At 36.1% G+C, this 27,975-nt stretch overlaps 2 protein-coding genes across 5 annotated transcripts in view; one reads left to right on the top strand and one right to left on the bottom strand.

Moving 5' to 3' along the window:
• Positions 1 to 8,474, top strand: part of LOC145991524 (uncharacterized) — a 47,058-nt gene extending 38,584 nt beyond the window's left edge. Inside the window, exons 3-6 of the mRNA XM_083127544.1 lie at positions 2,745 to 2,889; positions 3,041 to 3,187; positions 5,044 to 5,169; positions 7,705 to 8,474. Of these exons, the coding sequence (XP_082983670.1) occupies positions 2,745 to 2,889; positions 3,041 to 3,187; positions 5,044 to 5,169; positions 7,705 to 7,835 (549 nt within the window). The 3' untranslated portion in view covers positions 7,836 to 8,474. The remainder of the gene's footprint in view (positions 1 to 2,744; positions 2,890 to 3,040; positions 3,188 to 5,043; positions 5,170 to 7,704) is intronic.
• A 3,339-nt stretch (positions 8,475 to 11,813) lies between these two features.
• mino (glycerol-3-phosphate acyltransferase mino) overlaps positions 11,814 to 27,975 on the bottom strand; it is a 138,843-nt gene continuing 122,681 nt past the window's right edge. For all 4 annotated transcript variants that reach the window (XM_083126825.1, XM_083126824.1, XM_083126826.1 and 1 more), the window contains 8 exons: positions 27,683 to 27,918; positions 26,480 to 26,651; positions 20,979 to 21,163; positions 19,982 to 20,129; positions 18,588 to 18,805; positions 16,406 to 16,513; positions 14,058 to 14,250; positions 11,814 to 12,804 (listed from right to left, as the gene is read on the bottom strand). In XM_083126825.1, coding sequence (XP_082982951.1) covers positions 12,623 to 12,804; positions 14,058 to 14,250; positions 16,406 to 16,513; positions 18,588 to 18,805; positions 19,982 to 20,129; positions 20,979 to 21,163; positions 26,480 to 26,651; positions 27,683 to 27,918 — 1,442 coding nt within the window. In that variant the 3' untranslated portion in view covers positions 11,814 to 12,622. The remainder of the gene's footprint in view (positions 12,805 to 14,057; positions 14,251 to 16,405; positions 16,514 to 18,587; positions 18,806 to 19,981; positions 20,130 to 20,978; positions 21,164 to 26,479; positions 26,652 to 27,682; positions 27,919 to 27,975) is intronic.

The following is a 27,975-nucleotide window of genomic DNA, read 5'->3' on the forward strand; positions in this document are numbered from 1 at the left end:
AGGTAGAGCTCGCGCACTTTCGGAAGTTCTCTGGCGTTTCTAATGCGCAGCGTCGTTTCGAGTCTAACACTCCGCTCGGAGGTTCCCGGGAAAGGGGAAGTGAGTGGGCGCGAATGTCAGAGCCAATCAGCACCAAGTGCCTCGGCACATGCGCGTACGATCATCAGCTGTTCTGCTAGAATGCTTGTAACAGCGAGAGTTGGAGAGGGACAAAGTAGAATACTAGTAATACAGCAGTGCATTTAAAGATAACAAATCATTTGTAATCCAGTATGAGACGTATGTGAAAATGAATATCCTAACGAGAATAAGTAATTAGTAAAAGGTGGAAACTTACGTGGTGGAACTGGAACAGATGTGTGATGGCGACATTGCGGCTCTTTAATCCAATCTTTCGATGTCGCTTATGGAGGAATCTTCTGCTTCGGAGTCACTGGAACTATCACTGCATATTTCACTGTCACTACTGCTGCTGTTGCTGTTAACCCTGATAGTGAGGCGCTCTATTTCAGGCTCCAACAAACCTTCAGTTTTGATATAATATTGTTCAACATCTTGCACATGACGGCAGACATCACTCCATTCTTTCGCCCCAATCTCCGAAAATCTTCTTTTACAAAGCTCCCACACATCAATTAATTTGAAAGTGACATTGTGTTGTCCAACCCATTGTTTTACGTTGCCCCATATCTTCTCAATGCTGTTCAAATCTGGATGATAAGGTGGTAAACGTAGGACCGTGTGACCATATTCAGCTAGAATTTGATCCAAAACGAACTTTTTGGCTTTGCCCTTATGCAACTTTATGAGTTCGTAGAGTTCAGTTTTATACATACCATCACCGAAGGGAATATTGTTTTGTAACAACCAGTTTTGCATGTCTTGCTTCCTACTATTTGAGGTTGGGCATTTCTCGTACTGAACATTGTGGTAAGAAGCATTATCTATTACTAAAACAGAGGTAGGTGGCAAATTGGGTAGGAGCATTTCTTTAACCCAGCGAATGTAATTCTCAGAATTCATTTCTCTGTGGTAATCTCCGGTTGCTTGATTCGATTTGAAAATCAACAACGCGTTGGGAATGAAACCTTTTTCACTGCCGGCATGTACGATAATGAGACGCTGTCCCTTTGAAATAGGCACTTTCATACCTTTTACACTATCATCGCACCATGCTTTGGGATTTGTGTGCGAACTATGTATGTACGTTTCATCACTGTATATTATCGGTCGCCCTTCCCGACGAAATCTGGTAATGGCTCTCAAGTAAGCTATACGTGTATTGCGTATGTCACTTCTTTCAATGAGCAGCCGTCTGTTGCTTTGAAACTTTTTCCAGCGAAACCCCAGTTTTCGAAATATTTTTCTTAAGCTAGATGATTGACCTTCATAGCCAATATCTTGGCGCAATTTCAGCACCACGGATTTCAAGGTAGGAATTCTCTTTTCCTGAATATAAAATTCATTAATTGTTCTTCGCACTACACAGAGATCAAATTCGTCCAAATTTGTGCACCGTCGCGGTCGGTTCTGATTTCTGCGCGGTGTATCATAACTGGTTGATGTGCCTTCTTCCACCTTTTCCATTTCTTTTTTTACAGATTTTATAATTTTCAAAGACACACCGGTAGCAGCAGAAACACGTTCATATACTTTCTTTAGTGGAATGGTACATCCATTTTCATCGGCTTCCCTTTGCATGAATTGCAGCACGTTTGCCACAACTTCCCGTGTTTGCCCACGAATCGTCCTGCGGAAAACCTTAGAATGAACGGGAGGCATCTTTCCCTTGAAACGAACGAACAAACGAATGTGAAATTAACAGCACCCGCGTGAAGATAAACAACCGATTTCCAACTTGTTTCTGCCTGGCCGCCCACGACAACAATATTCTGACTCACGCTTTTCTACTCTCCCCTCCCCTACCTCGCGCCAGCTCGAACCTTTGCTGAGGCTCGTTGACCAGCTTTCATCCATACGCCAGAGAACTTCCGAAAGTGCGCGAGCTCTACTATGTACAGTCACGGACACTGCCAGCTTGTAACGGTTCCATTGAAAGTCAATGTATTCATTACAAACCGGCAGTGTCCGTGACTGTACCACTGCCTTTTTTGGAACTTGTTGTATTTAATATAAATGGTAACAAGGACCTTCACAAAGTATCTTGATAAACAATCTAATTTTTTTAATGAGTTTTTTTTCTGAAACTTGACTAATTTAAGGCACAGTGTGTTTGGGATTCTATATTTTAAGGCGGTGAAAGAACACAATTGCTTCAAAGATATATTTTCAGGAAATTATGTATATAATTAAAATGGCAATCACAGACCTTCATGGTAGATGGGTTAGCCCAGTGTGTTACAATCCCAGGGGCTCTGGGTTCAAATCCCAGCCTGGACATTTTTTGTGAGTATTCCTTCATCACTCACCCTCATTATTGCAATCAGCCAAAAATGGCAGAAAAATGACGTAAAATAAACTAATTCAATCACCCAATCAACATGGAAATATTTTGATCACATACAGATATCTATGGTTCTTTGTGGTTTCTAGCAACTGTTTCTCAGCATATGCTTGAAATTACTTTTGATACCAAAGAATATCAAGAAAATTTCCATTAGTATTCAGAGTTCTGACAATACATTTATAACAAATAAAATTAAGGTAAAATTAAAGTGTGTTTTGAATATAATGTGTCCTGCACTCCACATTGCATTATAACTTGAGAAAATTTTATTTTTCAGCCAGATATCACAATTAATGGTGTAGGCATCAACCAAGCTGACATTTTAGCCAAGAATGGAGTTGTTCACTTTCTGGATAAAGTTCTTTTAACCAGTCCACATCAGACTATAAAGAATATTTTGACTGAAAATCCTGTATTTTCAGGTAAGCACACATCTCTTATTTAACAAGGGTATTTACGATTTGGCTATGCAATTGTAGATTGTTTCCATCTATGCAATATGCATTAACACCGTGATGTTTTGCCACTGCAAATGAACTGCATTACAGGAAGTATTCACTTTTCTATTTTCAGTTTTTGCAGATGCTCTGGTTTCAGTTAATATGCTGGACACACTGAGTGGAGTTGGGCCATACACTGTGTTTGTAGTAATGAATGAAGGAGCACAGAAACTTGGATCCAACGTTATTGATAATTTTCCAACAAATTCTACAATGGAAGGTAAATACATCTGTAGAAGTTAGTTTCCATTTCATAATGGTCTAAACATTAAGGTAACATTTAAGTATGTTAAATTTACTAATAACTATAAAGTTATGATGCTTTCTTTTTCTAATCAGTTGAAGATGATAGAATACCTATAAACTATATTTTATATAAGGAGTTTGAATTTTTATTTCTTCACTTTAGGCTTGTAAATATATGCTGGTAAATTGCAAGAAAGATTTCATGATCAATCTTGATTTCCATAAATGAACAAAATAGCAATACAAAAATAGTGTGTGACAGCAAAAGTATTTACCAGTTTCCTTCAACTAACAAGGAATGAAATGGTTAGTCAAACATTATCTACTATGAAAAATATAGATAGTTTGTAACTTATGCATGTCCATTGAAATAGTATTAAGGGAGATTTCACACCATAGTGACAAGTGACACACGTTGCTTCAGGATTTCACCAATGGAATGTAGACTTGTGCAGCCTGCCATGACCCTACACTGTTAAGCGTTGCTGTTGATTGGCTCGTTCCCAAGCGACATGTGGTGCATGTCACTCCAGTATGAAATCTTCCTAAGAGTGTCCTTGTTTGTGAAAGTTGTACTTTGCTTTAAAAACATCACAAAGTAGAATTAATTTAATTAAAACAAGTGCTGTAGTGTAAAGTGTGCATAAACATTTTGTTACTTATGGTGGGTGCCATCTTCTTAGATCATCTTCACATTTCAAACACAACCATTAAACAAGTTAAAAATCTTACACCACATAACAGTGGTGGTGATTGGGTTCCAAAACGGGAGGGGGGGGGGGGCAAGGTGCTAAAACTGGGGGGCAAGGACAGTATATTTCCCTTTGTAGAAAAAATGTAGCATGTGGCAGCAAAAGTGGTAAAAAGTAGGGGGCAACTACCCCCCCCCCTCGCCCCCTGATCGCCACCCCTGCCACATAATATATCATCATGAAAATGTATCAGAACTATTGTCCAGACATCATCAGGCAAAGAGAGAGGATTAAATGCATATGGATTAAAACAAGGTAGAAGTTACAGTTAAATAATACTTGATGACAAAATCAGGAGTGGCTGCTGACATTATTTGGAACTCCTGAAGCTGACAAAGACAGTTCCACCTAGGACATTCTCTCCTTATGAACAAATTACAAGTGGATGGTTGATCACAGTCTTATCTTTAAGTATTATTTACTTTCATCATTAAATTTTAACTTGTTTTAATGCACATGCATTTAACCCTCCCCACTTCTGGTGAAGCCAGGCAGGCTTCAAAATTTGGAAATACTGGAAAAGTAAGTGTCTAGAAAATAGTCCTTGTTCTATTTTGTGAAAACACTTCCTTGTCATAACTTCCCTTTTATACATATTTGTTCATTTTGAAAATAGTACTCGCATTTATAATAAATTCATTATTTTATTTTTGTTTCGATCAACATATTTTGAATTGGTATCACGTTGCCTAAGTCCTCCTCAGTTGCCATGCGGTCTAAGGTGCTGTGCTTTGGGCTACAACTGTGGGATTGCATGGGTTCAGTCTCTGGGTTTTTGGCCTGCGTATAGGACTGGTGGCAACCCACCATCATGAGGAAATTGGTGAGCTAGGAGTGAGTATCGTAACCCAGTCTCGGAAATCTCCTCTAACGGCGGAGGGTTCAACGTGCTGACCCCACGTCACCCCATTACCGGTTGAAGATCTCCACACCTCTAGGTAGGATTGTTGGAGGGAAACTGGCAGTTGGGAGATAGCCCAAGGCCCTTCGAGGGCTGTCGAGCCATGGGTTATTATTATTATGATGTTGTCTGAAGTTGAAATAAAATATTAATTTTAAACTTGTGCCTTGATTACAGAGACAATGAAGTACCATATAGTTTTAGGAACATATTTCAGCGCTGGACTCCTTGATGGACAGTTCTTAAAAACAGCACTGGAGGGAGCAGAAATACAATGTGGTGTTACATCTGATGGGTATACCAGTAAGTTATCAGTTTTTGTGTCAAGATTTATTTCATACATATTTTTATATGAATCTATAATTTCTTGATTGTGTGTAGAAATCATTCAACATTGCATCACAGTGATTCAACGTGAATTGATATTCCTGCCTGCAAATGATAGTAAAAATGTGACTTCCTTCATGATTTCAAGTTCCAGTCACAGTTGGAATCTCAAGATGGAAGATATTTCCTAATACTGTGCTGCTTTCTTTGAAGAACTAATCATTTAAAAGTCTGATTTCATTGAAGAAATCAATTATTTTGAAGGTCTACTTTTCTTTGAAGAACCAATTATTTCAAGGCAGCATGGAAATGGAATTACTCACATCTTGGTATATGATTCTCTCTTCACAAGTACCTATAAATTAAGGATGGTCCGATATGACATTTTGGCCAATACTGATAAAGTTCCGATATAAAATCTACTGATCCGATATAAAATTCAGAACAGTTCTTGAGGAACATTAATGGATTATTGACCTTCTTAATAAATGCATGTTTCGAGGTGACTGCAGTGCAAAAGAAGTTGTATATTTAGACATTTCCTTTTATAAAAAGAAGAGCATGAAGATTAGCCACAAAAATTATAAAAAAATGGCAGAATTTTACACTAAATTATAAGATATTTACAGATATATCAGATCGGTAAAATAATCGGTAATTTTACCGATAAGCTGATATGCCTATAGAGTACCGATTAATCTGTCCCATCCCTACTTTAAATAGTGACACATATAGTGAAATGGAAGACACTGTCAACAGCACAGAGTCTTCAGTTAAAGAATCAAGATTTAGTATCTGTCATTAGGATTTCAAAAACACTGGCTTCAAATTAACAAAGCAAAAAAAGAAAGGGATCAAGTAACAAATTACCACCAGTAAATCTTACTTACCAAATTGTCCCACTCCCATAAACTACAGGGTTTAAATAACTTTTTCATCGTTTCAGATAAAACTAACTTATCAACTACACTCTGTAAAGAAAAAATAGCGATACTTGCTCGGATATGGTTTTTACAAGATTATGAATCAAAACAACAAGAAAAGCAGGATTTGTCCACCAGCCGTATTTGTGAAGGAGCGTTCTCGAATGCATTAGTAAACTGTAGAACGAGCAGGGGTGCTAAGCGTTGCAAGGGAGTGGATAGGAGGGAGTGAGAGAGGCAGGAGGCATCGTCGGTCATGTTCGTTCCATGGAAAAACCTCTCGTCATATGATGCCTCTCTAACTCCCTCCTATCATCGCAGAAGAAACGGGAGGTGGTTTTGCAAAAACAATGACGTTTATCCAACACCCCAAGATCTTTTCTATTCTCATTTATTTTTTTGTTCCAATGCAAGAGGCTCCCTCTGGTGCTACTCTGTTGCTTTTGAGGTGCATTGTGCAGGCAGGAAGTTCGCATTGCACGAAGCACTCATTGGCCTCCATGCAACAGAGTAGCACCAGAGGGAGCCTCTTGCATTGAAACATAAAAAAATAAATGAAAATAGAAAAGAACTGGGGGTGTTGGTTAATGAATCTTGTGAAAACCATATCCGAGCAAGTGTCGCTATTTTTTCTTTACAGAGTGTATCTACAACCACCATTTTGAACAAATTTCCAGCTATTCTTATTATTTTTGTAGATACTTTTCACTTCTCCAATTTCATTCCAGGAGTCACAGTTTTATTCCTATTTTAACTTAATAATTTTTTTAAACAAGATATGTTATCACATTAAAAAAAATAATAAAAAGCATACTTAATGGCAGCTATTTTTAAAATTAATAGAAGTGATCATCATAAGTGCAAAAAATGTCAGGCAAGCACAATCTTAGTTTTTCAACTGTATTTTGACATGAAAATTTACTGGTTCCATTTCGAATAATGACATATTTTATTGTATTACTAGAGGCACATATTTTTGGTAAATAAAAAGCAAACTTTCAGGTTCAAAAGCAGTAAATAAAATTAAATTTCGCTGTTACAGTGGTAAGAAAGTGGTATATAAAATGAAATTTGGTTTTAAATATGTGAATATAATCCCAAATTTGATTTAAAAACTGCACTTACTACACATAATAAACATATCCCTTGTAGTAGCACATTTATGTAGTAACCAGAGTATTAAGTTTATTCCTGTATAAAGGGGTCCATTTTTCCTTTTTTAAATATCCACAGCAGAATTATTCAATTTTCCGTGAATTGCATAACTCACAGGATAATTCTGACTTCAGAAAGTGTCGCGTCTGTAAATAAACTCTAAATTTAGTGTTTAAGAGTATTCCTCATTTTGCAGTTCATTTCGCGACAAAACAGGGTGGGAAATTGCACCCCACACGTTTCAGGAACATGAAAAATTAACACTATAATGTGTTATTTCACATTTTGTGTTTTCGTCAAAAACTAAATATGCTTGCCTCTATTATGTATTACTAAACCTGAGCAAGTCTCAAAAAGTTGCAAACATTGTCATCCTTAGTATGTACATTACATATTTATGTAAATATTTTAACACATCTTATTTTGTCTGCAGAACGACTATCCACAGTGAACGGGCTCTCAAGAGTAGTGAAAGCCGACATTGCAGCATCGAATGGTGTTCTTCACATGATCGACACACCATTAATAGTTGACCGTGACCTTGACCTGCTCAGTATTGTATGACATTCAAGAAACCAGGATTCAAACAATACCTCCATGGTTAACGCTCAATTCTTGCCAGAGGATCACTGAGTACTTTAAGTACTCATTTCTTATTCAGTCTTGATGTTCAGGACAGTGCTTAAAACTTTCACTATTAAGTTTTGATGTAATGTGCTCGAGATCTGATGAATGTACATATTGCTCTGGTAAATATGAGGGTAAATAAACAAGTAAAAACCACTGTCGGTGAAACATGATAGCCCAGAAGAGACCAACAAATTTTAGTTAGTTAATAGCAGATAGCAGAAATTTTGTATTGGTGCACAACTGCTAATACTAAGATTTAATGTGAAATTTGTCATATGTTTATGACTGTTTTGTTCCCATTCTGATACTTCTTATTTTCTGCAGATAAATCACAACTTGAAAATAATCATTTTCAGTTCAAAATAACCTAATTCTGTAGCATCACTCCACATATCCTCAGTCTCTAACTAATATGAACTTCATGCGTGATGAACATATGGCATCACAGTGGAGAAAACAATTGTAATGCATAATGTCTATATTCACATCTATAACCTCCCCACTCAATCCCACAATCCAGGAATACAGAAAATCCATAGATCTGAGGCAAAGCTTAAAATATGAACTTATGTGACCAGTCCTTCTTTCTTTGGGGGGGGGGGGGGGGCAGTGCATGGGATTCAGTTAGTGTGTTAAAGTACTGTTGCAAAAAGTACTGAAGTATATTTTCGCAAGAAGAAAATTACAAGGTTTCAGTCACAGTAATGTGGACATATTGTTTTTTTAAAAAATAAGAATCTATTAAAAAATGTTCACACTTTACATAAATGTAACTTACCATTTTGTAACAAATCACAGATTTTTTTTACAAATAAATATATATGTATTTTAAAATTTTTAACTACCTGAACTACTGTACACAAATATATATTGAAAATGTAAAATTTTGGAGCAAAAACCAAGATATGGTAAGTATTTGAGTATTGCTTATATTTTATTTGATAATTTAAAATCAAAATTTGAACATACCTAGTTCTTTTGAAAGGAGAATTGAATGCGCATAGGCAAGTAAAACACACCTGCATTATTGCTAAGGTGAAAAAATTTACACAAGGAACAATAATTGACTGGGTAATGGATTTCACAGATGAAGGATTGTCAATATACAGGGTTATTATAAATGATGGACCCATTATCAAAACATCATATTTATTGAGGTACAAATCCAAAGTGAACAAGCTATATACCAATGGAAAGAGGAAGGTTCAAACTTTGTTACCACAATGTTTGTAACTGTTATAAATGTTCAATGTGGCCACCGTTGGACATCGTCCTCTGACACACGCGGTCGGCCTGTGCTTTTTCCTTTGCACACACTTCCAGTCGCTTGAAATTGCTGAAACCAACGGCTAATGCTTTTCCTTGTTGGTGGTTTGCTACCGAATTTGGTACGGAATGCCCGCTGCACTGCAATTTGTGACTCACTTTTCGCGAACTCAAGCATGCAGAAAACCTTGTGCTCCAAGGTCGCCATCTCGCTCACAACTGACAGACGGTCCTCTCGCGAACTCTACCGGCCGCTTCCGCAACCACCACAGCCTGCCGGCCGCTGCCCGCCAGAAACTTTGAACCTTCCTCTTTCCATTGGTATATAGCTTGTTCAATTTGGATCTGTACTTCCCTACCTATGACGTTTTGAAAATGGGTCCATCATTTATAATAACTCTGTATTTTAATACTTTTCCAATTACTATCTGCTCTTCAAAACCAGAATGTTATAAACATAATTTTCACTACAACCTGGCAAATTCAGTGTAATCCCTATTTTATGTTCGCATATTATACATTTGATTGACATGGTCCCAGTAGAGAAAAATGTTACACAATTTTTTTTTCAGGCTTTAAATTTTCTCTAATGTACATGAAAGAAGTCATGTGAAAAGTCAAAGGATTGACAACTCATATAACTAAAGTGCCGTTACGGAATCTTAAGGTTATGCCATTCAAGATGTTAAATACTACCGGGTGTTTCAACAGAAACGCCGTGATTTCAAATGACCCTAAAAAAAATTTAGTATATTCACAGAAATAATTTGTATATGTTATGATTGACAAAAGACTAAAATTTAATTTTTGGCAACCTATAATCCACATGAAACGAAGGAGACACCTCTCTGTATGCACAAAAGGTTTTGGTATGGTGGTGTATCGAAACGTGGTTTGATTGGACCTTTTTTTTTTGATGGCTATGTCACATCAGAAAATTATTTGCAAATGCTGCAGGAATACTTCATTCCTGGTCTTCGACGGAAACGTTGTCCAATTCGTCAGAAGTGGTTCCAGCAAGACGGAGCTAGGAAGTATACAACTGAACCTTTCCTGACAATCGCTACACACATTTATTTCAAAATGGTTTAGAGTGGCCTCCAACTAGCCCTGATTTAAACCAGTGTGACTATTTCTTGTGGGGTTTCCTAAAGCAGGGAGTTTTCAAACGAGGACTGCGATTACTAGATGATTTGAAAAGCAAACATCGAACACTGTACTGCACAAGTTAGTCGTGCAACCCTTGGTCAGGTATTTGACAACATGTGCAACCAGGGGCAAGAAGTGATAAATCGTCAAGGTGGACATTTCGAACATGTTTTCCATTCAACTTTTGAGTTTTCTCTATCAGATTATGTAATTATTTTTTTGAGCAGTTATCATAAATATTTTAAAATGCCATTTGAAATCACGGCGTTTCTGTTGAAACACCCAGTACAAGTAGTCAATAACTTTAATGTATGTAGTCTGGGAAATTTCAGAAGATTGTGGCATAACAACCAAACTGAAAAGTCAAGTATTATTATTGTAATAATCTATGTGATAAATAAACTTAACTTAGCAATGCGATAACCAGATGACTACAAAAGGGAGGAATATTCTAGCAGTGCTTTACTGCATCAGTTACAAGATACACTCCAGTTCACATAAAGTGGCATGAAGTATGGCCACTTTATCCAAACAGAAGTGTACAGGAAAGTTTCAAAATGTAGAAAAAACTTGTCTGCAGAATTACATGGTGCATAAATATAGCACCATATAAACTAAGGACAAAAATTAAATGGTGTGACTCAGCTGTTAGCATATGCAGATGATGTAGACTTACTGGGGGATGATGTGAATACAATTAAGAATAATGCTAAAATATTTTTCAAAGCAGCTAAAGAGATATGTTTGGAAGTTAACAAAGAGAAAACTAAATATATGCTTACAGGCCGAAACCAAGTGTTAGGTAATAATCAAAATCTAATTATTGATAACAACTCGTTTGAACCAGTTTCCAAATTCAAGTACTTAGGAGTAATACTAACAAATGAAAATTATGTTAAAGAGGAAATAAAAAGCAGGCTTAATTCCAGAAATGCATGTTACTTTTCTCTTCATAAACTTTTGTCTTCTCGTTTAATATCTAAGAAACTAAAAGTTAAAATATACAAAACAGTAATTTTACCTGTTGCATTATATGGATGTGAAACTTGGTCCCTTACATTGAAAGAGGAACATAAATTGAGAGTTTTTGAAAATAAAATCGTTAGGAAAATATTTGGGCCTAAAAGGGAACTACATAATTTGTATTCATGTCCAGATATTATTAGAATAATTAAATCAAGAAGACTTAGGTGGGCAGGCCATGTGGCATGAATGGGAGAGGAAAGAAGAGTTTACAGGATTCTTGTTGGGAAACCTGATGATAAGAGACCAGTAGGAAGGTCAAGACGAAGATGGAAAGATAACGTTGAGATGGACCACCTAAAGGAAATCGGTACAGATGGAAAAGAGTATATAGATCTTGCTCAGGATAGGGACAGATGGAAGGCCTGTGTTGTTGCAACCATGAACCTTCGGGTTTAAGAAGGCTAGAGAATTAGTTATAAATATAGCACAAATAAGCACTAGCACGTGGGTAACACAAAATTGAAAACCACATTTCGGAAATATAAAATAGTTTAATATTTATTCCTTTTTTTTCTTTTCTTTTTTTGTACAACTGTTCTTTTTACAATTTTATTCCTCACGTCTAACAGTAGGACATTTAGAGAAAACTGTAAAACATAAACAACCATAACAAAATATGCTGTTTTCTTCCTATATTTACAAAAGACTTATCTGGAAGAAAAGGTCTCTGTAGAAACTATAATGGCGTTTTACTTGGAATAAGAATCTTGCTTCACTTGTATTATAAACTTGGATGTTTTGTAACGGTTAAATATCAGGAAAAATAAAATTATTTTCCTATGTCCTCAGAACTATACTGTCATGTTAATTTCCAACATGAACTTTTAACTTTAAAACAGTTCATAAAACCATTATAAACACTATTCACTATGCATATATATCAACATCACTTGAACGAAGAGGTCTTATAGGTACGAAGCTGCATTTTGTCTATCACAGAAACGCATAACACACAATGAACATATTCTTCATTGTAAAGTTCCGCTTTGGTTACATTAAATTAATGAATGCTATTGCTGGTTTGTGCAGTTTTAAATAAAATCGGGTCCTTTATCCTGTCAGTTACGCATACATATACTTACATGTTATGCTAACTGCATATATTCCAGGATACTTCCTTTTGTTCTTGCCTAAATGCCTTTTCTGGGCAGCCTGCTGCTAGATCCTTGCCTATCATTGTTAGGCTTTCCCTGGGTTGGCAATTCTTCATTATACGCATTTTATGTTATAAACAAGTCTCTCATCATCTCTGCGAAGAAGAAGAAGTGGCAGACACAATCCTACTTGTGGGTCCACTTAAACAGGGATATCCGTTCGTATACATCCTGCAATCTGTCTTCGTCATCGTACTGACTGGTCAAATAATATAACTTAATGTTATCTTGCATGAAGCACTCCAGTACATTCCACTTCTCAAACAACTTGAAGGAATTCTTGATTGTGTCCACTCCAAGACTTTCACCTGAAAAACAAAAGGAACATCAACAAAAATGGCAAAGAAATTGATCAATTTTGCATACAGTATTATCAAACAAATGCATTCTATGGGAGATTTCAGATCGAGTGACACATGTCGCTATGTGTTTGATTGATGAAATACTCAAATGACGCATGTCGCTTAGATGTGAATCTCCATGTGAACGTTGCCAAGTAAAAATTAACACTCTAGCCTTCTTAAACCCAAAGGTTTATGGATGCAGCAACACAAGCCTTCCATCTGTCAGTATCCTGGGCAAGATCAATATGTGTGTGTTGCCCAGTTCATAAAAACTGATGATGTATCTGTGAAAACTTGCTAGGTTGGAAACTATGCAAGGAAGGACTTTATTCATATGACTGACACTGGAGTATATAACCCTTCCACTGTTAGAGTACATATGTATGAGTATCTGCCAATTTATATTGATACAAATATTTTTTTTTCTTCTGAGGCAACAATCACAACAAAACTAGCGATACTGGAATTTTCTTTTCAACTCCTACAAATGAAAATTACTGAGAACCCAGCTTTCTAGGGATTAAAAATTGCCCAAATAGGCAGACTGAAATGCACTAGAAAGTGGAACATAGACACAATAATACACTAAAATTAGAAATGTATATAACAGGAATTCACATTTAATATTGTGGATGATGAATGGCTTCAAATTCAAATTCTTCCATCCAAAATTTAATACTTCCATAAATATTAATGGCTGCAATTTCAAAATAATTGCTCAAGATTGTATAATTTTTGACATAACAGAAACTGTATTCTTAAATTATACATTACATTCAAGTACCAAAGTAATACTTGTAAACTTCTGAAAGCTGACACAATAAAACAAATGGAAAAACAATTTGAATTTGTACATTTTGTGTTGCTTTTCTGCTACTTATTGATATTATTGACAATGAAGATTACATCAAGGGGATGATAGGTCTTCTCTCTTATATTAACTGAAAATAAAACTAGACTCCCGAAAAGCAACACACATTGATAATTCCAAAAGATACTTTCAAATTAGTACTGACCAACACAAGCAATCATATTTGGGAGAAAAAAAAGGAGATAGGAAAGATGAGAACAGAATATAAAATTCCAATTTCCAAAAGCAGAGTGGAGTCCATCATTACTGTCAATTCAACCAATGATCTATTTTCAATGCCACATGCTTCTTACAAGTCACAAGGGCATGCTGCAAAGGGAACAAGATAAAATACTGGTTTAATTACCACAGGTGACAAATCCACGGTCCAGTTGAGTCTTGACTTCTGCCAGTGCCTCTTGAACCAAATTCTTCTCTGGCAACTCCTGATGGACTAATTTACGGAGGCACAGAGCACTGGCGGAGTATGTGTCAACCAATGGCTTCACAAGATGACGAAGGTATTCCAACTCCTTCAATGACTCCTTAGAAAGATTTATCTGAAATCAAGAAACATATCAGTTACTTGTATGGCAGGAAAAATAAAATTCAAGTATAATTCCAGTTTTTTTTCTAGGATAATTTTCCAAATTTTAAGGCTAAATGTTGTAAGGAGTGCCAAAATTTTCCCCTAATTTTAACAAGTTGACAAATTTTCTGCTTGTAATAATACTTTAGCTTTTGTCACTAGATGTTGCTGTCTTGTTAACATATTTTCTTTTCACTGTTGATACAAATGTAACAAAAATTTCCAATTTTCTTCAATTTAAGTTATTGTTTTTTCTTTTAAATTCTAAAGAAATATTAAAGAAGGAATTTCAAGAAATAAATTAAGTGATAATGAATTTGGAAATCTTTATTTATACTTGAGTACCAACAGAGAAGAAAATATACAATCAAGGCAATAACATCTAGTGACAAAAATACGACAAGTAAAACACCCAACAACTATGAGAAATGTGTTCTGTCACAGTCAGTCAGTCATCTTAGATATGATTCAACACAATTGTACAATCCAAAGGTTCTGGCTGCCACCAGGGAAGACCATGAATCCAGGTGGGAACTTTTTGAACAATGTCATGCATAAAGCAGGGCCGGGGGTTAACAGTGGTTGGAACATGGTGTTGATCACATTACCTCTACAATGGTTGAGGGTGTGAATGCGTGTGGAGCTCTAGCCCCACACTTGCTTTGAGCTACCAAGGCTTGTTGCAATGTTAGGGGAAGGCTTCTACTAGTTTCTTTTTTTCAACTCCATTGGGTTTGGCAATAAAAATTTAAAAAAGTTTGTGAAAGTAAATAATAAAAACAATAATAAATACACTTCACACATTAGTGGAGTTGAAATTACTAACAGGAAAGCTGAAAAAAGTACAGGAATAAGAATAAAAAACAGCAGACAAAAAAACTAAAACAAATTGTGTTTTTCTACCACAATAATTTTTTGCAATCTTCCATCTTTAACTTGAAAATGAGTGAGAAATTGTTAAAATGTTGAATCTTATTGTTACCAATCTTTTATTCTGTTTACACTGTCTTTGCAAAGAAAAGCATATTCTACACCTTGTAGTGTTAGTACATAGTTATTTCAGGATGGCTGCTTTTAAAATTACATTTAGATCACAATTCTACACTGTACCAAAAACTATCACCAATATCTATTTCAGTTTGAATGGAATGGACATAAAAATTTGAAATATCTAAGCTATAGAAAATAAGATAAAGTCAGAGGTTGTCTGGTACCTTTGTTGTTTTAATGCTTGACCACAAAATACAATGGGCCTTCAGCTTGACCAAGAAGAGAAAACCCCTCTGGCACTGTCAAGAAATTTACAACTACAGGCAGGCAGATAGAGCATGGTCAATCCAAACAGCTGTTACCATCTAATCCTGCCCTTTCATTGCCAAAATGTGTGGTGCTTCTCAACCCATCGTCGTCATTTCTATTCAGTGCCAAGTGTTTATATCACCATGAAGGGGAAAACTGTACACAACAAAAGCAGACGTAATATTATTGTTGGATTTTTTGACGAGGAAAAGGAGGGAAGCTATAAATATGGCAACCCAGGCACAAGCAAAGGGGGAGATGAGGAACCAAATGACTGTCCATTTTAGTTTGTGAGTTTGCCAGGATTCTTCTCCAGCTGTAGGTTCCATCCTTGCCTTTGGTCACAAGTTTCACAATGAGTAAATGCTACCCCACTTCTTTAAAAAAAAATAATCCTAAGCATGGTTTCACATGCTACATTAACACTCTCATAATGGACAAACTGCAGTTTATGTGTTTGATAACGAAGATCACACTGCATCTGTGAGATCTTTAACAACGTTATGAAATTTTAGATGGACTGACTTAGCTAATGTATATCAGAATATGCTACATAAGGTATGATTTTGAGAATGCCAAATTTATCAACTCTGTTGCTCTCCTAGTTTCTGAAATATCAATGGATGGAGATATATGACCATAAGGAGACAATATATTTTCTACTTTGCTGATTGAGTACTCTGTGAGCATGTCACCCCTACACATTGCACAATGTATAACAAGAGAAGTTCTAAACAATTTTAGAAACTGATCCCCCAACATACTCTTCCCTGCTTCTTTGAACATTCTTCTTGTATCCCACCAGCAAACATGTCCTGGGCACTCACCTTGTAATCTATGTTTGGGACAAAATCATCCTCCTCTTCTGATCCAACTTCAAAGTCATAGCTTTTTCCATACATTGTGTTATAAACCTGTTGATGGTCGTATGTTTGCTACAAAACAGAAAGTACACATTCATGAAAAACAACAATGAAGCATTAAGACTAAGGATATACATAGCAATTAACAATGAATTCAAACTAGTAAGGACGGACAACTAGTACAAGGTTCATTTGAAATATCGTATCAATCCCTAAGATTGTATGTTTATTTTATTAAGTCTCTCTGAACGCTTCATGTTGACCAGGGCATTCACTTGTTTTTCTCAGCTGTCTCAAGCCTCTTAGGCATGTTTACAATGCATTGTGTTGTGCCATGCAAACCTCCTGAGCATTCAGGAAACAGGTAATACTTCTGGTTATGGTGTCAGCGGTTTGCATGGTAGCAACTATATTAAACACACGATTCGGCGATTCGGCATCGAGGAAGAGCTCGATGGCCAGGGGATATAGAGGTGAGACAAGCTGGGAGGTGACTGACTTTGGAGATTGAGTGGAGAGGGAGAAGGTGGTCAGCAAGGCAGTAGGTGAGGAGTAGAACAACGCTCTGGTCGACAAATAGGAGAGAAGCTTACAGAGGACTTCGCTATTTTCATTCAGCTAAAGACGTCAGATAGACAGGTAATTATCCTACACCCAGCCATGATACAGGTTCAACGGTTCACAAAATCCAACGAGTGACCATTGTCTTTTCAGTAGTTTAATTCCTTTGTGTAATTTGTACCTTTCGCATGCCAAGCGATAACTCGTCATGTCAATGACGAGTGGTCTCATCAAGAGGATGAATGATGAGTAGTTTACATCACCCCATCAATTAACTGGTTAACCTGCTAGATACTCTTAAGATCCCACGAACTTTAAGGTTCGTTACGATATCAGGGTGTCCATTAATTTGAGCAAAACAGAATCCCAAACTTTTCCATGTTTTTCAGTCAATTTTTAAAAAAAAATCGAACTGTTAATGGTGCTTTAACATTCTAATAGCAAAGTTATTCAAGTGATACGCTGTACTTGTTATTGAAGAGAATCAATTTTACTCAACATTGTTTAAAAAATGAACAATAAAAACATTTCTCTGTGGAATATCTTCCATTGAAAAAGTGGAATTTATATTTATTCCCAAATAATGACAAGTTCAATAAAAAACAATCAGTGACTTTTCCAGGATAACCAGATCAATGGGAACCCTCAATGTGTAAAGTACAACATATCCTTGGAAAGTTATTTACAGGGCCTCCCCAATAGCATAGTAGTAAAGTCGTTGCCTTGTAATCAAGGGGTTCCCGTGAAGGCACAAGTGGTTCGGATCCTACTTTAAACTGTAGATCCAGTCCCGATAAGCCTTCCTGTGCATAAAGTGGACTTTAAAGCAAAACTCAAAGTTACTTACTTTTAAAACAATGTGCCAACAAGTGGCAAATTAACAAACTAAGTTTACAAGGCCCATCATTCAATCTCCTTTAGATATTTTCTGAACTTGTGTATGGAATGTGTGGTGATTGAAGTAGCTAATGAATTGCTTTCTTCAATTTTACTGTGTTTTTTTTTCAAATATAACGTTTTAATGTGACTGTGATGGATGTGCACATTATGTGGTAAAGTAAAACATATAGGAATGTAAGGATAGAATACCACTATACATTATGATATGCCTACACCATTTTGCTTTGTTATTTTATGTCACTTTTCAGCCACTTTTAGCTAATTACAATGATCAGTGCAGTAAAAACTGGTAGTGCAAGCAGTGTGTCACAACAGGACAACCATTCAGATTATTTTTTCTTTTAAAAAAAAACAACAACTTTGAAAGATACTCCCATTTCTATTTTTGCACTACAGTTAAATGAAGATGAAATTGGAGAAATCAATAACACATCAATCACATGCCACATGTTCAGCAGGAGGCCCCAGAATATAATCACGACTTTGCGGGCCTTTTGTACCTCTCAAGGTCATTGCAACAAGGAGGTTGAATGGTCAATTGACAAAGGAACAAAAACATTCGTTCCTAAACATGGATATGAACTCAGTTGTCATGGCCATATAGCATGCCAAACAATCTGTTGTGAGAGCTAGCAGCAGCAGCAGCAACAACAACATGTACATAAACAGAAGCAACGTTATTTACCTTCTGAACAAGAAGTTCCTTTGTCTTCAACTCTTCCACAGTTTCCATAATCACTGATTCCAAATACTGACAAGGTTTGGAAAAAATGAATTCAAACTGCAAAATATCACACAACTGACGAGCTCGTTCTAGGAGCTTGTCCTGCGGCACTAAAATTTCAGCTTCCATGTCCACGTAATTTGAGAGATTCACTTCCAACAATGAGTACAAAGCAGTCACTGCAGGGAAAACACAAGATAAGGGCTTTATACCACAGCTTACGTCTAGAATTTATTCAGCAATTAGTTGCCTCAATTTTCTACAATGTAACGTCAAGAGAAAATTGTCATTGTCAGGGACTTATTATTAAAAATAACGAAATTTCTATTCTCAAAATCAGTATTGCATCATGTTTTGTCTCTCTGATTTTTAGCATTATGTGCCTTGCCTGCCAAAGGAAAATAAATTATGGGAATTATACTTTAATGATTCTATGATAACTGCAATTTACTTGAACTCAAGATAGCAGATGTGGTCCTGTGCACATTGGCATCTTTTTTTCAATGCATTACCCTCACATTGCTGTAAACCAAGTGATGGGCAAGTTTGTCTACTTTTAACTTTTGCCATCGGCTGTATCTATATGCAAATTTTATCATTTGACAACTGACGTGGCCCACCCCTATATAAAATGGTAAACATCATTATCTCTGCACCTGGACAAATTCACCTTCTGAACACAGTACTTTGAAAAGAGGGGGAGGGCTAGTTTTGTTTTTTTGCCACCAGATGAGATGACCCATATAACAATTGACATAAATAGATAGAAATATTTTACCTATACGAATAGAGTACCGATCATAATAATCGACAGTATACCAAGCTGATGGTAAAATTGTACAAATTTAAATGCTTACACTGAAAACGAAAATATGTATATTGAGACATTTGTGTAACAAAAATAAGGTATATTGTCCGTGCCCTTGAATTCGTACGAATTATTACAAAATGACAGAATTATTCACTCAATTAGTGATAATATTAATCAATGGCATGACAATAAATTATTATTTAGATGGTCAGATCCATATTATTTAAAACAAGAAAGCACTAAACTCCATGGTGGAAAAGGCGTGCCAAGTGGCTTTTTCTTGGTTGACATGTGGTCAGCACATTGAGTGCTGTTTTCTGGCTTTTGAGAGCAGAGTCCGATACTACTACTTTTGAAGCAGCGTCACACAATTATGGACATACAACCCAGAATATTTATAGGAATACTAGATCGGCAATTTAACATTATGATACTAAAAGATTACTCTGCCATATCCATACAAAAATAGTAATATTCAGCACAGAAGTTGGAATTAAAAAAAGAAAAAAAGTAATGAACGTAATAAATATCCAACTGTACTCACCAACCACAGAATCCAAATCAAATACTGAAACAACAGGATTTGAGTAATAACACATTTCTATCACATTTGGAAGCATTGTTACTGGAGTTATGTGAATGACATCTTTCCTCTTCTCTCGCTTCACGAGGCCTGGACCAAGAAGTCTCAACTGGAGGAAAAATAACATGCATGAGATTAGAAGAACTAGAAAGGGGCTAATAGCAATGTGAATCAGAAAAAGGATTGCCTAGATTCATTGGTAAATTTTCGTTTTTCAACCACAGTCCATGTTTTTCCATTGCACTACTGTGAAATTTTAATTTTTAATACATATTAATGGTTATATAAATATTATAGATAATAATATAACCCATTGTACACTAGCCGCAAGAACCAGGGCCACCCACCTACCGACTGTTGGCCTCACTCAGTTTGTTGTAGGTTTTTCAAGACTGGGTTACACTACTCATTCATAGCTCCCAAATTTCCTCACGATGGTATGTGGCCACCACACTCATACACTGGCTGAACTTTCAGGAGAAAAGTTGTTATGCTTCCCCCACCCCAGGAGACTTGAACCAGTGCACATCTCGTAGCCCGAGCCCAAAGCCTGATGCCTTAGACCAAATGGCCTTGTATGTGGTATTAGTACATATTAATGGATATAAAAATGTTACTGACACCGATACAACGTTATCACATAACAAACAGTACAGCAATCAAATATAAAATTCAAAAGATTTAAACATAAAATTGAGGTTGCACTGTATAAACAAAAAAGAAACACTTGTGTCTCGATCATTTAATGGATCAATTCCACTTTCAAACCAATTGCAACTTCACAGAAAGTTCACAAAATAACAATAATCATTGCAATACTACTTTCTTGAGTACTGGTGGTCCACTGGCAACAAATTATAGCATTTTCTGAACACACACACACACACACAGTCAAGCACGAAGATCTATTTTGTGTCTACATTGGACAAAATGTATATAAAGACAAGACAGTACTTACAGCATGGTTAACTACATCCATGGATTCCCCTACAAAGCCAACATCCCTGTCTCTCCACTGCAGCTCCCGCCTCATTTTATCTACAGCATCCACTAACACATCAAGTGCAACACCATCCCTGAATCTGTTGAGCAAAAGGAAGGAGACAACATTTGTGGACATCAACGCAGTTGCACGAGTTGCATCTGCAGAAGAGAGAAAACAAAGATGAACCTTACATTTTTGGCAATTTACATTATACAATCTTTAACAAATCTTTCACATCATTGATTGATTGCTTTGGTTTATTTTACTTCGCTTTTCTGCCACTGTTATGTCCTAATATTAATGACATAAACAGAAATAAACATCTCAAGATTGGAACTTCATAATTAAATATATTCAAACTTGTAACAAGGTGGATTGGATTACATGATTAAAACTTAAACTATCCATAAGACACATAAACAAGATGCATAATCGTTGCTATGCACAGACTATGTACATTGGCCATAACTGCTAGTTCACCACATACAATAATGTATTTTATAATATATATCAATCTTCTCCCCTTCTAGAGAAAACAAACTTATGAGGGGTAAAACACTCTTGGCCTTTTTACTCTTTCAGATTTCCTTCTTACAAAATCACTTCCTCCCTTCGAAGACAAACTTGTTCCTGGACCAAGTCTGCTTGCTTCCTTCGAATATGATCTACTTTCTTGCTTCGGAGACGAACTGTGAGCATTGTCTTCTTCACTGTCGCTTAGTTCCTGCCGATGCATTTCATATTTAGTAGGAGGATATAAATATGCATGATATGCACTATCGTCACATTCCTTGGGTATTTCTGACTGATTTGAATCTCCTCCTGTTTCATGAAAAATCTTTAAAAATGAATAGTGTACATTTCTGTATCTGCCACTTTCTACATCTCTTACTTTATACACAGCAAAACTGCATCTTTCAATAATCTCTCCTTTCCGATATATCTTTCTTTCAGGGCAGTAATAATATATTTTACTTCCAATTGAAAATTTCTCACATTCATAATGAACATTTTTAGTGTCATCTTTAATGATTATATTACTTGCAGTGTTGTAAGAAAACATTAATGAACTTGGAGATGTTCCAGTTGATGGCAATGGAGTGTTGTTATGCCAGTGTATTACTGTACGCAGTAGTGATTCTACTTCAGTATTTAATTTTCTAACATCCCCTTTTGGAAAATCTCCTATGAGGGTTAGATACCTTTTCACGGTATTGACTGTTCTCTCAGCTAACCCGTTTCCCGAAGGTTTATATGGGCAGGAATGCTTTAGTTCAATGCCCAACCTTTGGCAGAACATCTTAAATTGTTCACTTACATGCAGCCAAGAAATATCCTTTCTTCTTACAGAAACTGCAAATAGTATTGAATGCAGGACAGTTCTCTTTGAAGCAAAACGACAATTTACATCATGGACACCTACATCACAACCCATGGAACGTGTACATGTCGATCATTTCTATTTCAAAGGTTATTTATTGGCTTTGTAGGGGAATCCATGGATGTAGTTAACCACGCTGTAAGTACTGTCTTGTCTTTATATATATTTTGTGATGTGGGGAAATAGAATTGTATTGCCAGAGACACTGCGATGCAAGTTTCTGACTCAAATTCATGGCCTGCACAGTGCCGTAGTGAGATTAAAACAGATTTGCAGAGATTTAGTTTGGTGGCCTAAAATGACTTCTGACATTTAGGGATGGTTGCATTTCAAAGTCGTTTTCTACACAACTTGTCATCTACAATACCACACCTATATCGACTTCTGAGGAAAGGCGAAAAATGGTTGTGGTCTAATCAATGTGTATCGGAATTTAAGGCTGTTAGAGATAAGATTGTTCAGACACCTGCTATAATTCCTTTCGATCCTTCAAAAGAAATAATCCTAGAAACAGATAGTTCTTGCTACGGTGTTGGAGGTCGATTAGGGCACAAGATAGATGGCGAACATCGAACAGTGGCATGTTTTTCAGCCACACTTTCACCTGCTCAGAGGAATTACTGTCAGGGAGAAAGAGAAGCATTAGCCATTGTTTCGTCTGTTAAGCATTTTTATTTGTATCTGGCGGGTCAAAAATTTACAATATACACTGATTCAACGACTGCGAAATCATTGCTTGATTCGAATACACCAGTGCCAATGCAACACAATGCACGTTGGCAGAGGTGGAAAATATTCATGGCATCTCTGAATTATGAAATAGTGTATTCTAAGAAGGTTCCAATAGCAGACGCTTTGTCAAGATTACCACTACCTGAAGAATTGCAATCAGATTTGGTTCTGACAGCGTATGCAGATCTAGAACAAAAGTTACAACCATTACGCATATCTGAGATCAAGGAGCATACAAAAAGCGATGAATTGTTATCTAAAATAAAAATTTACGTTAAGAATGGTTGGCCGAGAGGAATTGATCCACAAATCAATGAGGAATCAGTAGCTTTATGGAAGAAACGTCTGGAACTGTCAACAGAAGATGGATTGTTGATGTGGGGAAATAGAATTGTATTGCCAGAGACACTGCGATGCAAGTTTCTGACTCAAATTCATGGCCTGCACAGTGGCGTAGTGAGATTAAAACAGATTTGCAGAGATTTAGTTTGGTGGCCTAAAATGACTTCTGACATTGAAAGTTTTGTTGCAAAATGTGATGCTTGTCAGACGAATGCAAGAGCTCCAGCAAAACGACAATTTACATCATGGACACCTACATCACAACCCATGGAACGTGTACATGTCGATCATTTCTATTTCAAAGGTTATTTATTCCTGTTGTGTGTTGATGCTCACACAAAATTTTTGAATGTTTAATTTAACGGCTCAGGAAGCAATTAGACATTTAAAAAGCCAATTTTACATACTTGGTTCTCCAAAAGAGTCAGTCTCAGATAATGGGCAACCCTTTGCAAGTGAACAATTTAAGATGTTCTGCCAAAGGTTGGGCATTGAACTAAAGCATTCCTGCCCATATAAACCTTCGGGAAAAGGGTTGGCTGAGAGAACAGTCAATACCGTGAAAAGGTATCTAACCCTCATAGGAGATTTTCCAAAAGGGGATGTTAGAAAATTAAATACTGAAGTAGAATCACTACTGCGTACAGTGATACACTGGCATAACACTCCATTGCCATCAACTGGAACATCTCCAAGTTCATTAATGTTTTCTTACAACACTGCAAGTAATATAATCATTAAAGATGACACTAAAAATGTTCATTATGAATGTGAGAAATTTTCAATTGGAAGTAAAATATATTATTACTGCCCTGAAAGAAAGATATATCGGAAAGGAGAGATTATTGAAAGATGCAGTTTTGCTGTGTATAAAGTAAGAGATGTAGAAAGTGGCAGATACAGAAATGTACACTATTCATTTTTAAAGATTCTTCATGAAAGTGGAGGAGATTCAAATCAGTCAGAAAGACCTAAGGAATGTGACGATAGTGCATATCATGCATATTTATATCCTCCTACTAAATATGAAATGCATCGGCAGGAACTAAGCGACAGTGAAGAAGACAATGCTCACAGTTCGTCTCCGAAGCAAGAAAGTAGATCATATTCGAAGGAAGCAAGCAGACTTGGTCCAGGAACAAGTTTGTCTTCGAAGGGAGGAAGTGATTTTGTAAGAAGGAAATCTGAAAGAGTAAAAAGGCCAAGAGTGTTTTACCCCTCATAAGTTTGTTTTCTCTAGAAGGGGAGAAGATTGATATATATTATAAAATACATTATTGTATGTGGTGAACTAGCAGTTATGGCCAATGTACATAGTCTGTGCATAGCAACGATTATGCATCTTGTTTATGTGTCTTATGGATAGTTTAAGTTTTAATCATGTAATCCAATCCACCTTGTTACAAGTTTGAATATATTAATTATGAAGTTCCAATCTTGAGATGTTTATTTCTGTTTATGTCATAAATATTAGGACATAACAGCCACTTTTGGCTAATCGCAAAGATGAGGATGAATGATGATATGATGGAACTGATGAATGGACTATCACAATGAACATCCATGCCCAGGCCAGGATTCGAACAAGGTACTTCTGGCATTGTAGATATCTCATATGAGAATTTAATTATACTAAATTTACAGATTCTGGAAGTTTGTAGCTCAATAATAATCATTTAACAGATCACATACAAATGCAATGGAAAAAGGGGTAAATTGTTAAATAACTGAGCAAGAAAGAGTACAAAAATCCAGTAAATGCTACAATTATTTCTTAAACGTGAAATTTAGTGCAATTTTCCTATGGGTTTCTCAAGGCAAAGTACAAAGTGTACATGCAAAAAAAGGAGGGGGAGAGAGGGGGGGGATACTGCTTAATATTCCTGTAGATGGAGTAAGCTTGTACAGAAAACAGTGGAAGTACAGGAAAAAAGACAAAATGAATGAAAGGTTGATTACTACTACACACCTGTAGAAATAGAAGGAAGGGAATTAAAAATAACACACCACAAATGCTTAGCAGGCAGAAAATATATACAGTGGAACCTCGATTTTCCATTTTTCAGTGGTCCAAGCTGAAAAAAAAATTAAAATGCAGGAAAAATCGGGGTTCCACTGTATGTGCACATGCTCAGCATTCAAAATATAATATTTAGGATAGAGGGCAATATAATATTTAGGATAGAGAACAATACAAGATTGTAACAATATATATAGTTACAAGGAGGAGTGTTGACTTAAGTATGCCACTTCAAAAATGAATGTGAAAAGGCTAAAAACTCAGTCAAGCATCCGTCCAATGTAAGTTATCAGGAGCTATCAAACATTCTGGAAGAAAATCACAATACTACTTCCAGCACAATATTTGAGCAATAAGGTTTACACCCCAACATTAGAAAAGAATTACCCTATTAAAAGTCCAATATAATTCAAAATTAATCAACAAGCATTAATCAGATGCAAAAAACAAGGAGGTAATATGAGGCCTTGCGGATACGAAGGGTGAACTCAACACACGTGCATTGTGAGGGGAAATGCATTTCAAGTTGTCTGGCACAGTGCGAACTCCACAAAAAACTTTGGAAATCACGCATGAAACATTCTGTTCTACTGTTACCAGGTTTTTGTGGAGTTCGCACTGTGCCTGACAACTTGAAATGCATTTCCCTCACAATGCACGTGTGTTGAGTTCGCCCTTCGTATCCGCAACGCCTCATATGTACTGATCAATTGCGTGAAAATGTAGACTTTAATGCTTTTGGATAGAACGAAACATATTCAAAGAATAAAAACTCCTCTTACCTAACAGTGGTTCAATAAAATGATTGAAATACACTCAATATGAAGTTTTTATGAGATTTGTACACACACATCCCCAATTGCATGAATTACATAACAACAGACATATGGTAATTCAAGATAATTTTGCCAAAGTGCATTTTTCACACACTTTTTCTAATAAAGCAGAAGTACACTTAATCCAAAAACTTCTGAATGCACAGTTTGTTAAAATTCTTACCATAGATTATATGCCTTGCTACACTATTTACAATATGTTTTTGTTCCTCTATTACAATATCAGTTCCATACAATGACGCACTGGAAGGCACAACATGAAGGGCTCTCTTCCCGTTTTCTAAGGAACTTTCTTCAACCAATTTGGCATAGTTGTGGTAAGACTGAACCAATTCCTGTGAAATAAAATGAAATTAATTGAAGCAGAAATAAAGTTAGTTGAATCAACAGTTTTCAGTTCAATCTGAGTTGCATGGTTTCAAACAAATGAGTTTTGTACTTGAATTTTCATTTAAAATATGAAAATTTTATGCACAACTTATCAGTTTTAAAATTTTCCTTTCATTGCAGTGAGAACCTGGACCAATGTTAGAACAGAGTTGATACTTATTTGAACCAATTCCCACAGATACCAATACAGGTGCTAGAAAATTGTAATAATAAGTTCTTCAAAATATTGAATCATATTAGTTTATAAGTATTCCACTCCAACTTTTACCAAGCGTTTTGCTTTAGAACATACAAAGAATTATAACAGAACATTAAAATACATGTGTGTGTTATATAATAACAAATGTATTTTTCACACAAAACCGGTGCAAAATAAAAAACTTCTAATGTTGCACGATTTCAGGATAATTAGACTCCATGAAAGTGTCGCACAGCATTTTTGCAGACCCCATGAATGACAAAAACATGGGGAAAGTATTGATAAGTATTGGAAAATAAAGTCCAACCAAAATTTTCCTATATTGATACCAATGGTATTGGCATCAGCTCAGCCTTAACTGATATGCAATTCTTTTCGAATACCAAGAAAATACTGATATAAAATTTACAAATACTAATAATTAATATCCTACTGGTCATATATATAAAAATCAAGAATGTTTCATTAACTTAATTAATGCATGTACCAGGTGAATACAATTGGTGTTGCCTTTCGAAAAAACCCACTTAATTAGGCATTTGCTTTACAATTAGATGTTTATATTCATAACAATAAAAAAAATGGCAGATTTTTTTACTAATTTACAGGTTATTTATATATCAGAGCGATAAAATTATAATAATTTTACTTATAAGTAAATCAATACAATACAGTATGGACTCATCTGTTTGATCTCTAGTAGATAGTAAATTTAGAATTACGTAGAATTATGAGATTGGTAGTGGCACAGCTAATGTTACATTATATAGTGCTTACCCTGAGTGAGAAAGGTTGGTTGAAATCGAGCCTCGTAATTCCAAAGTTGGAGTTGAGAACAGTCCAAATGCCCTTCAGAGCACCCGAGAAGGTTTCCATTACTTTCGGCTGACCGAGCTGCTCTCGTACGAAGTTTCCGTCGACAAGTTTCTCATAGTTGATGCTCACCGGCACCAGCAAGGCATCTTCAATCACACCTTCCAGATAGGCATCTATCACAACACTCAGCAAGCCAGCTGCAAGAGATTACATCTTGATTTAGAGCAAAATCAGGTACAATCTCAGCTGGAATG

Source organism: Lepisma saccharinum, chromosome 8, assembly GCF_977018435.1.
Source record: "Lepisma saccharinum chromosome 8, izLepSacc3.1, whole genome shotgun sequence".
Classification (NCBI taxonomy): domain Eukaryota; kingdom Metazoa; phylum Arthropoda; class Insecta; order Zygentoma; family Lepismatidae; genus Lepisma; species Lepisma saccharinum.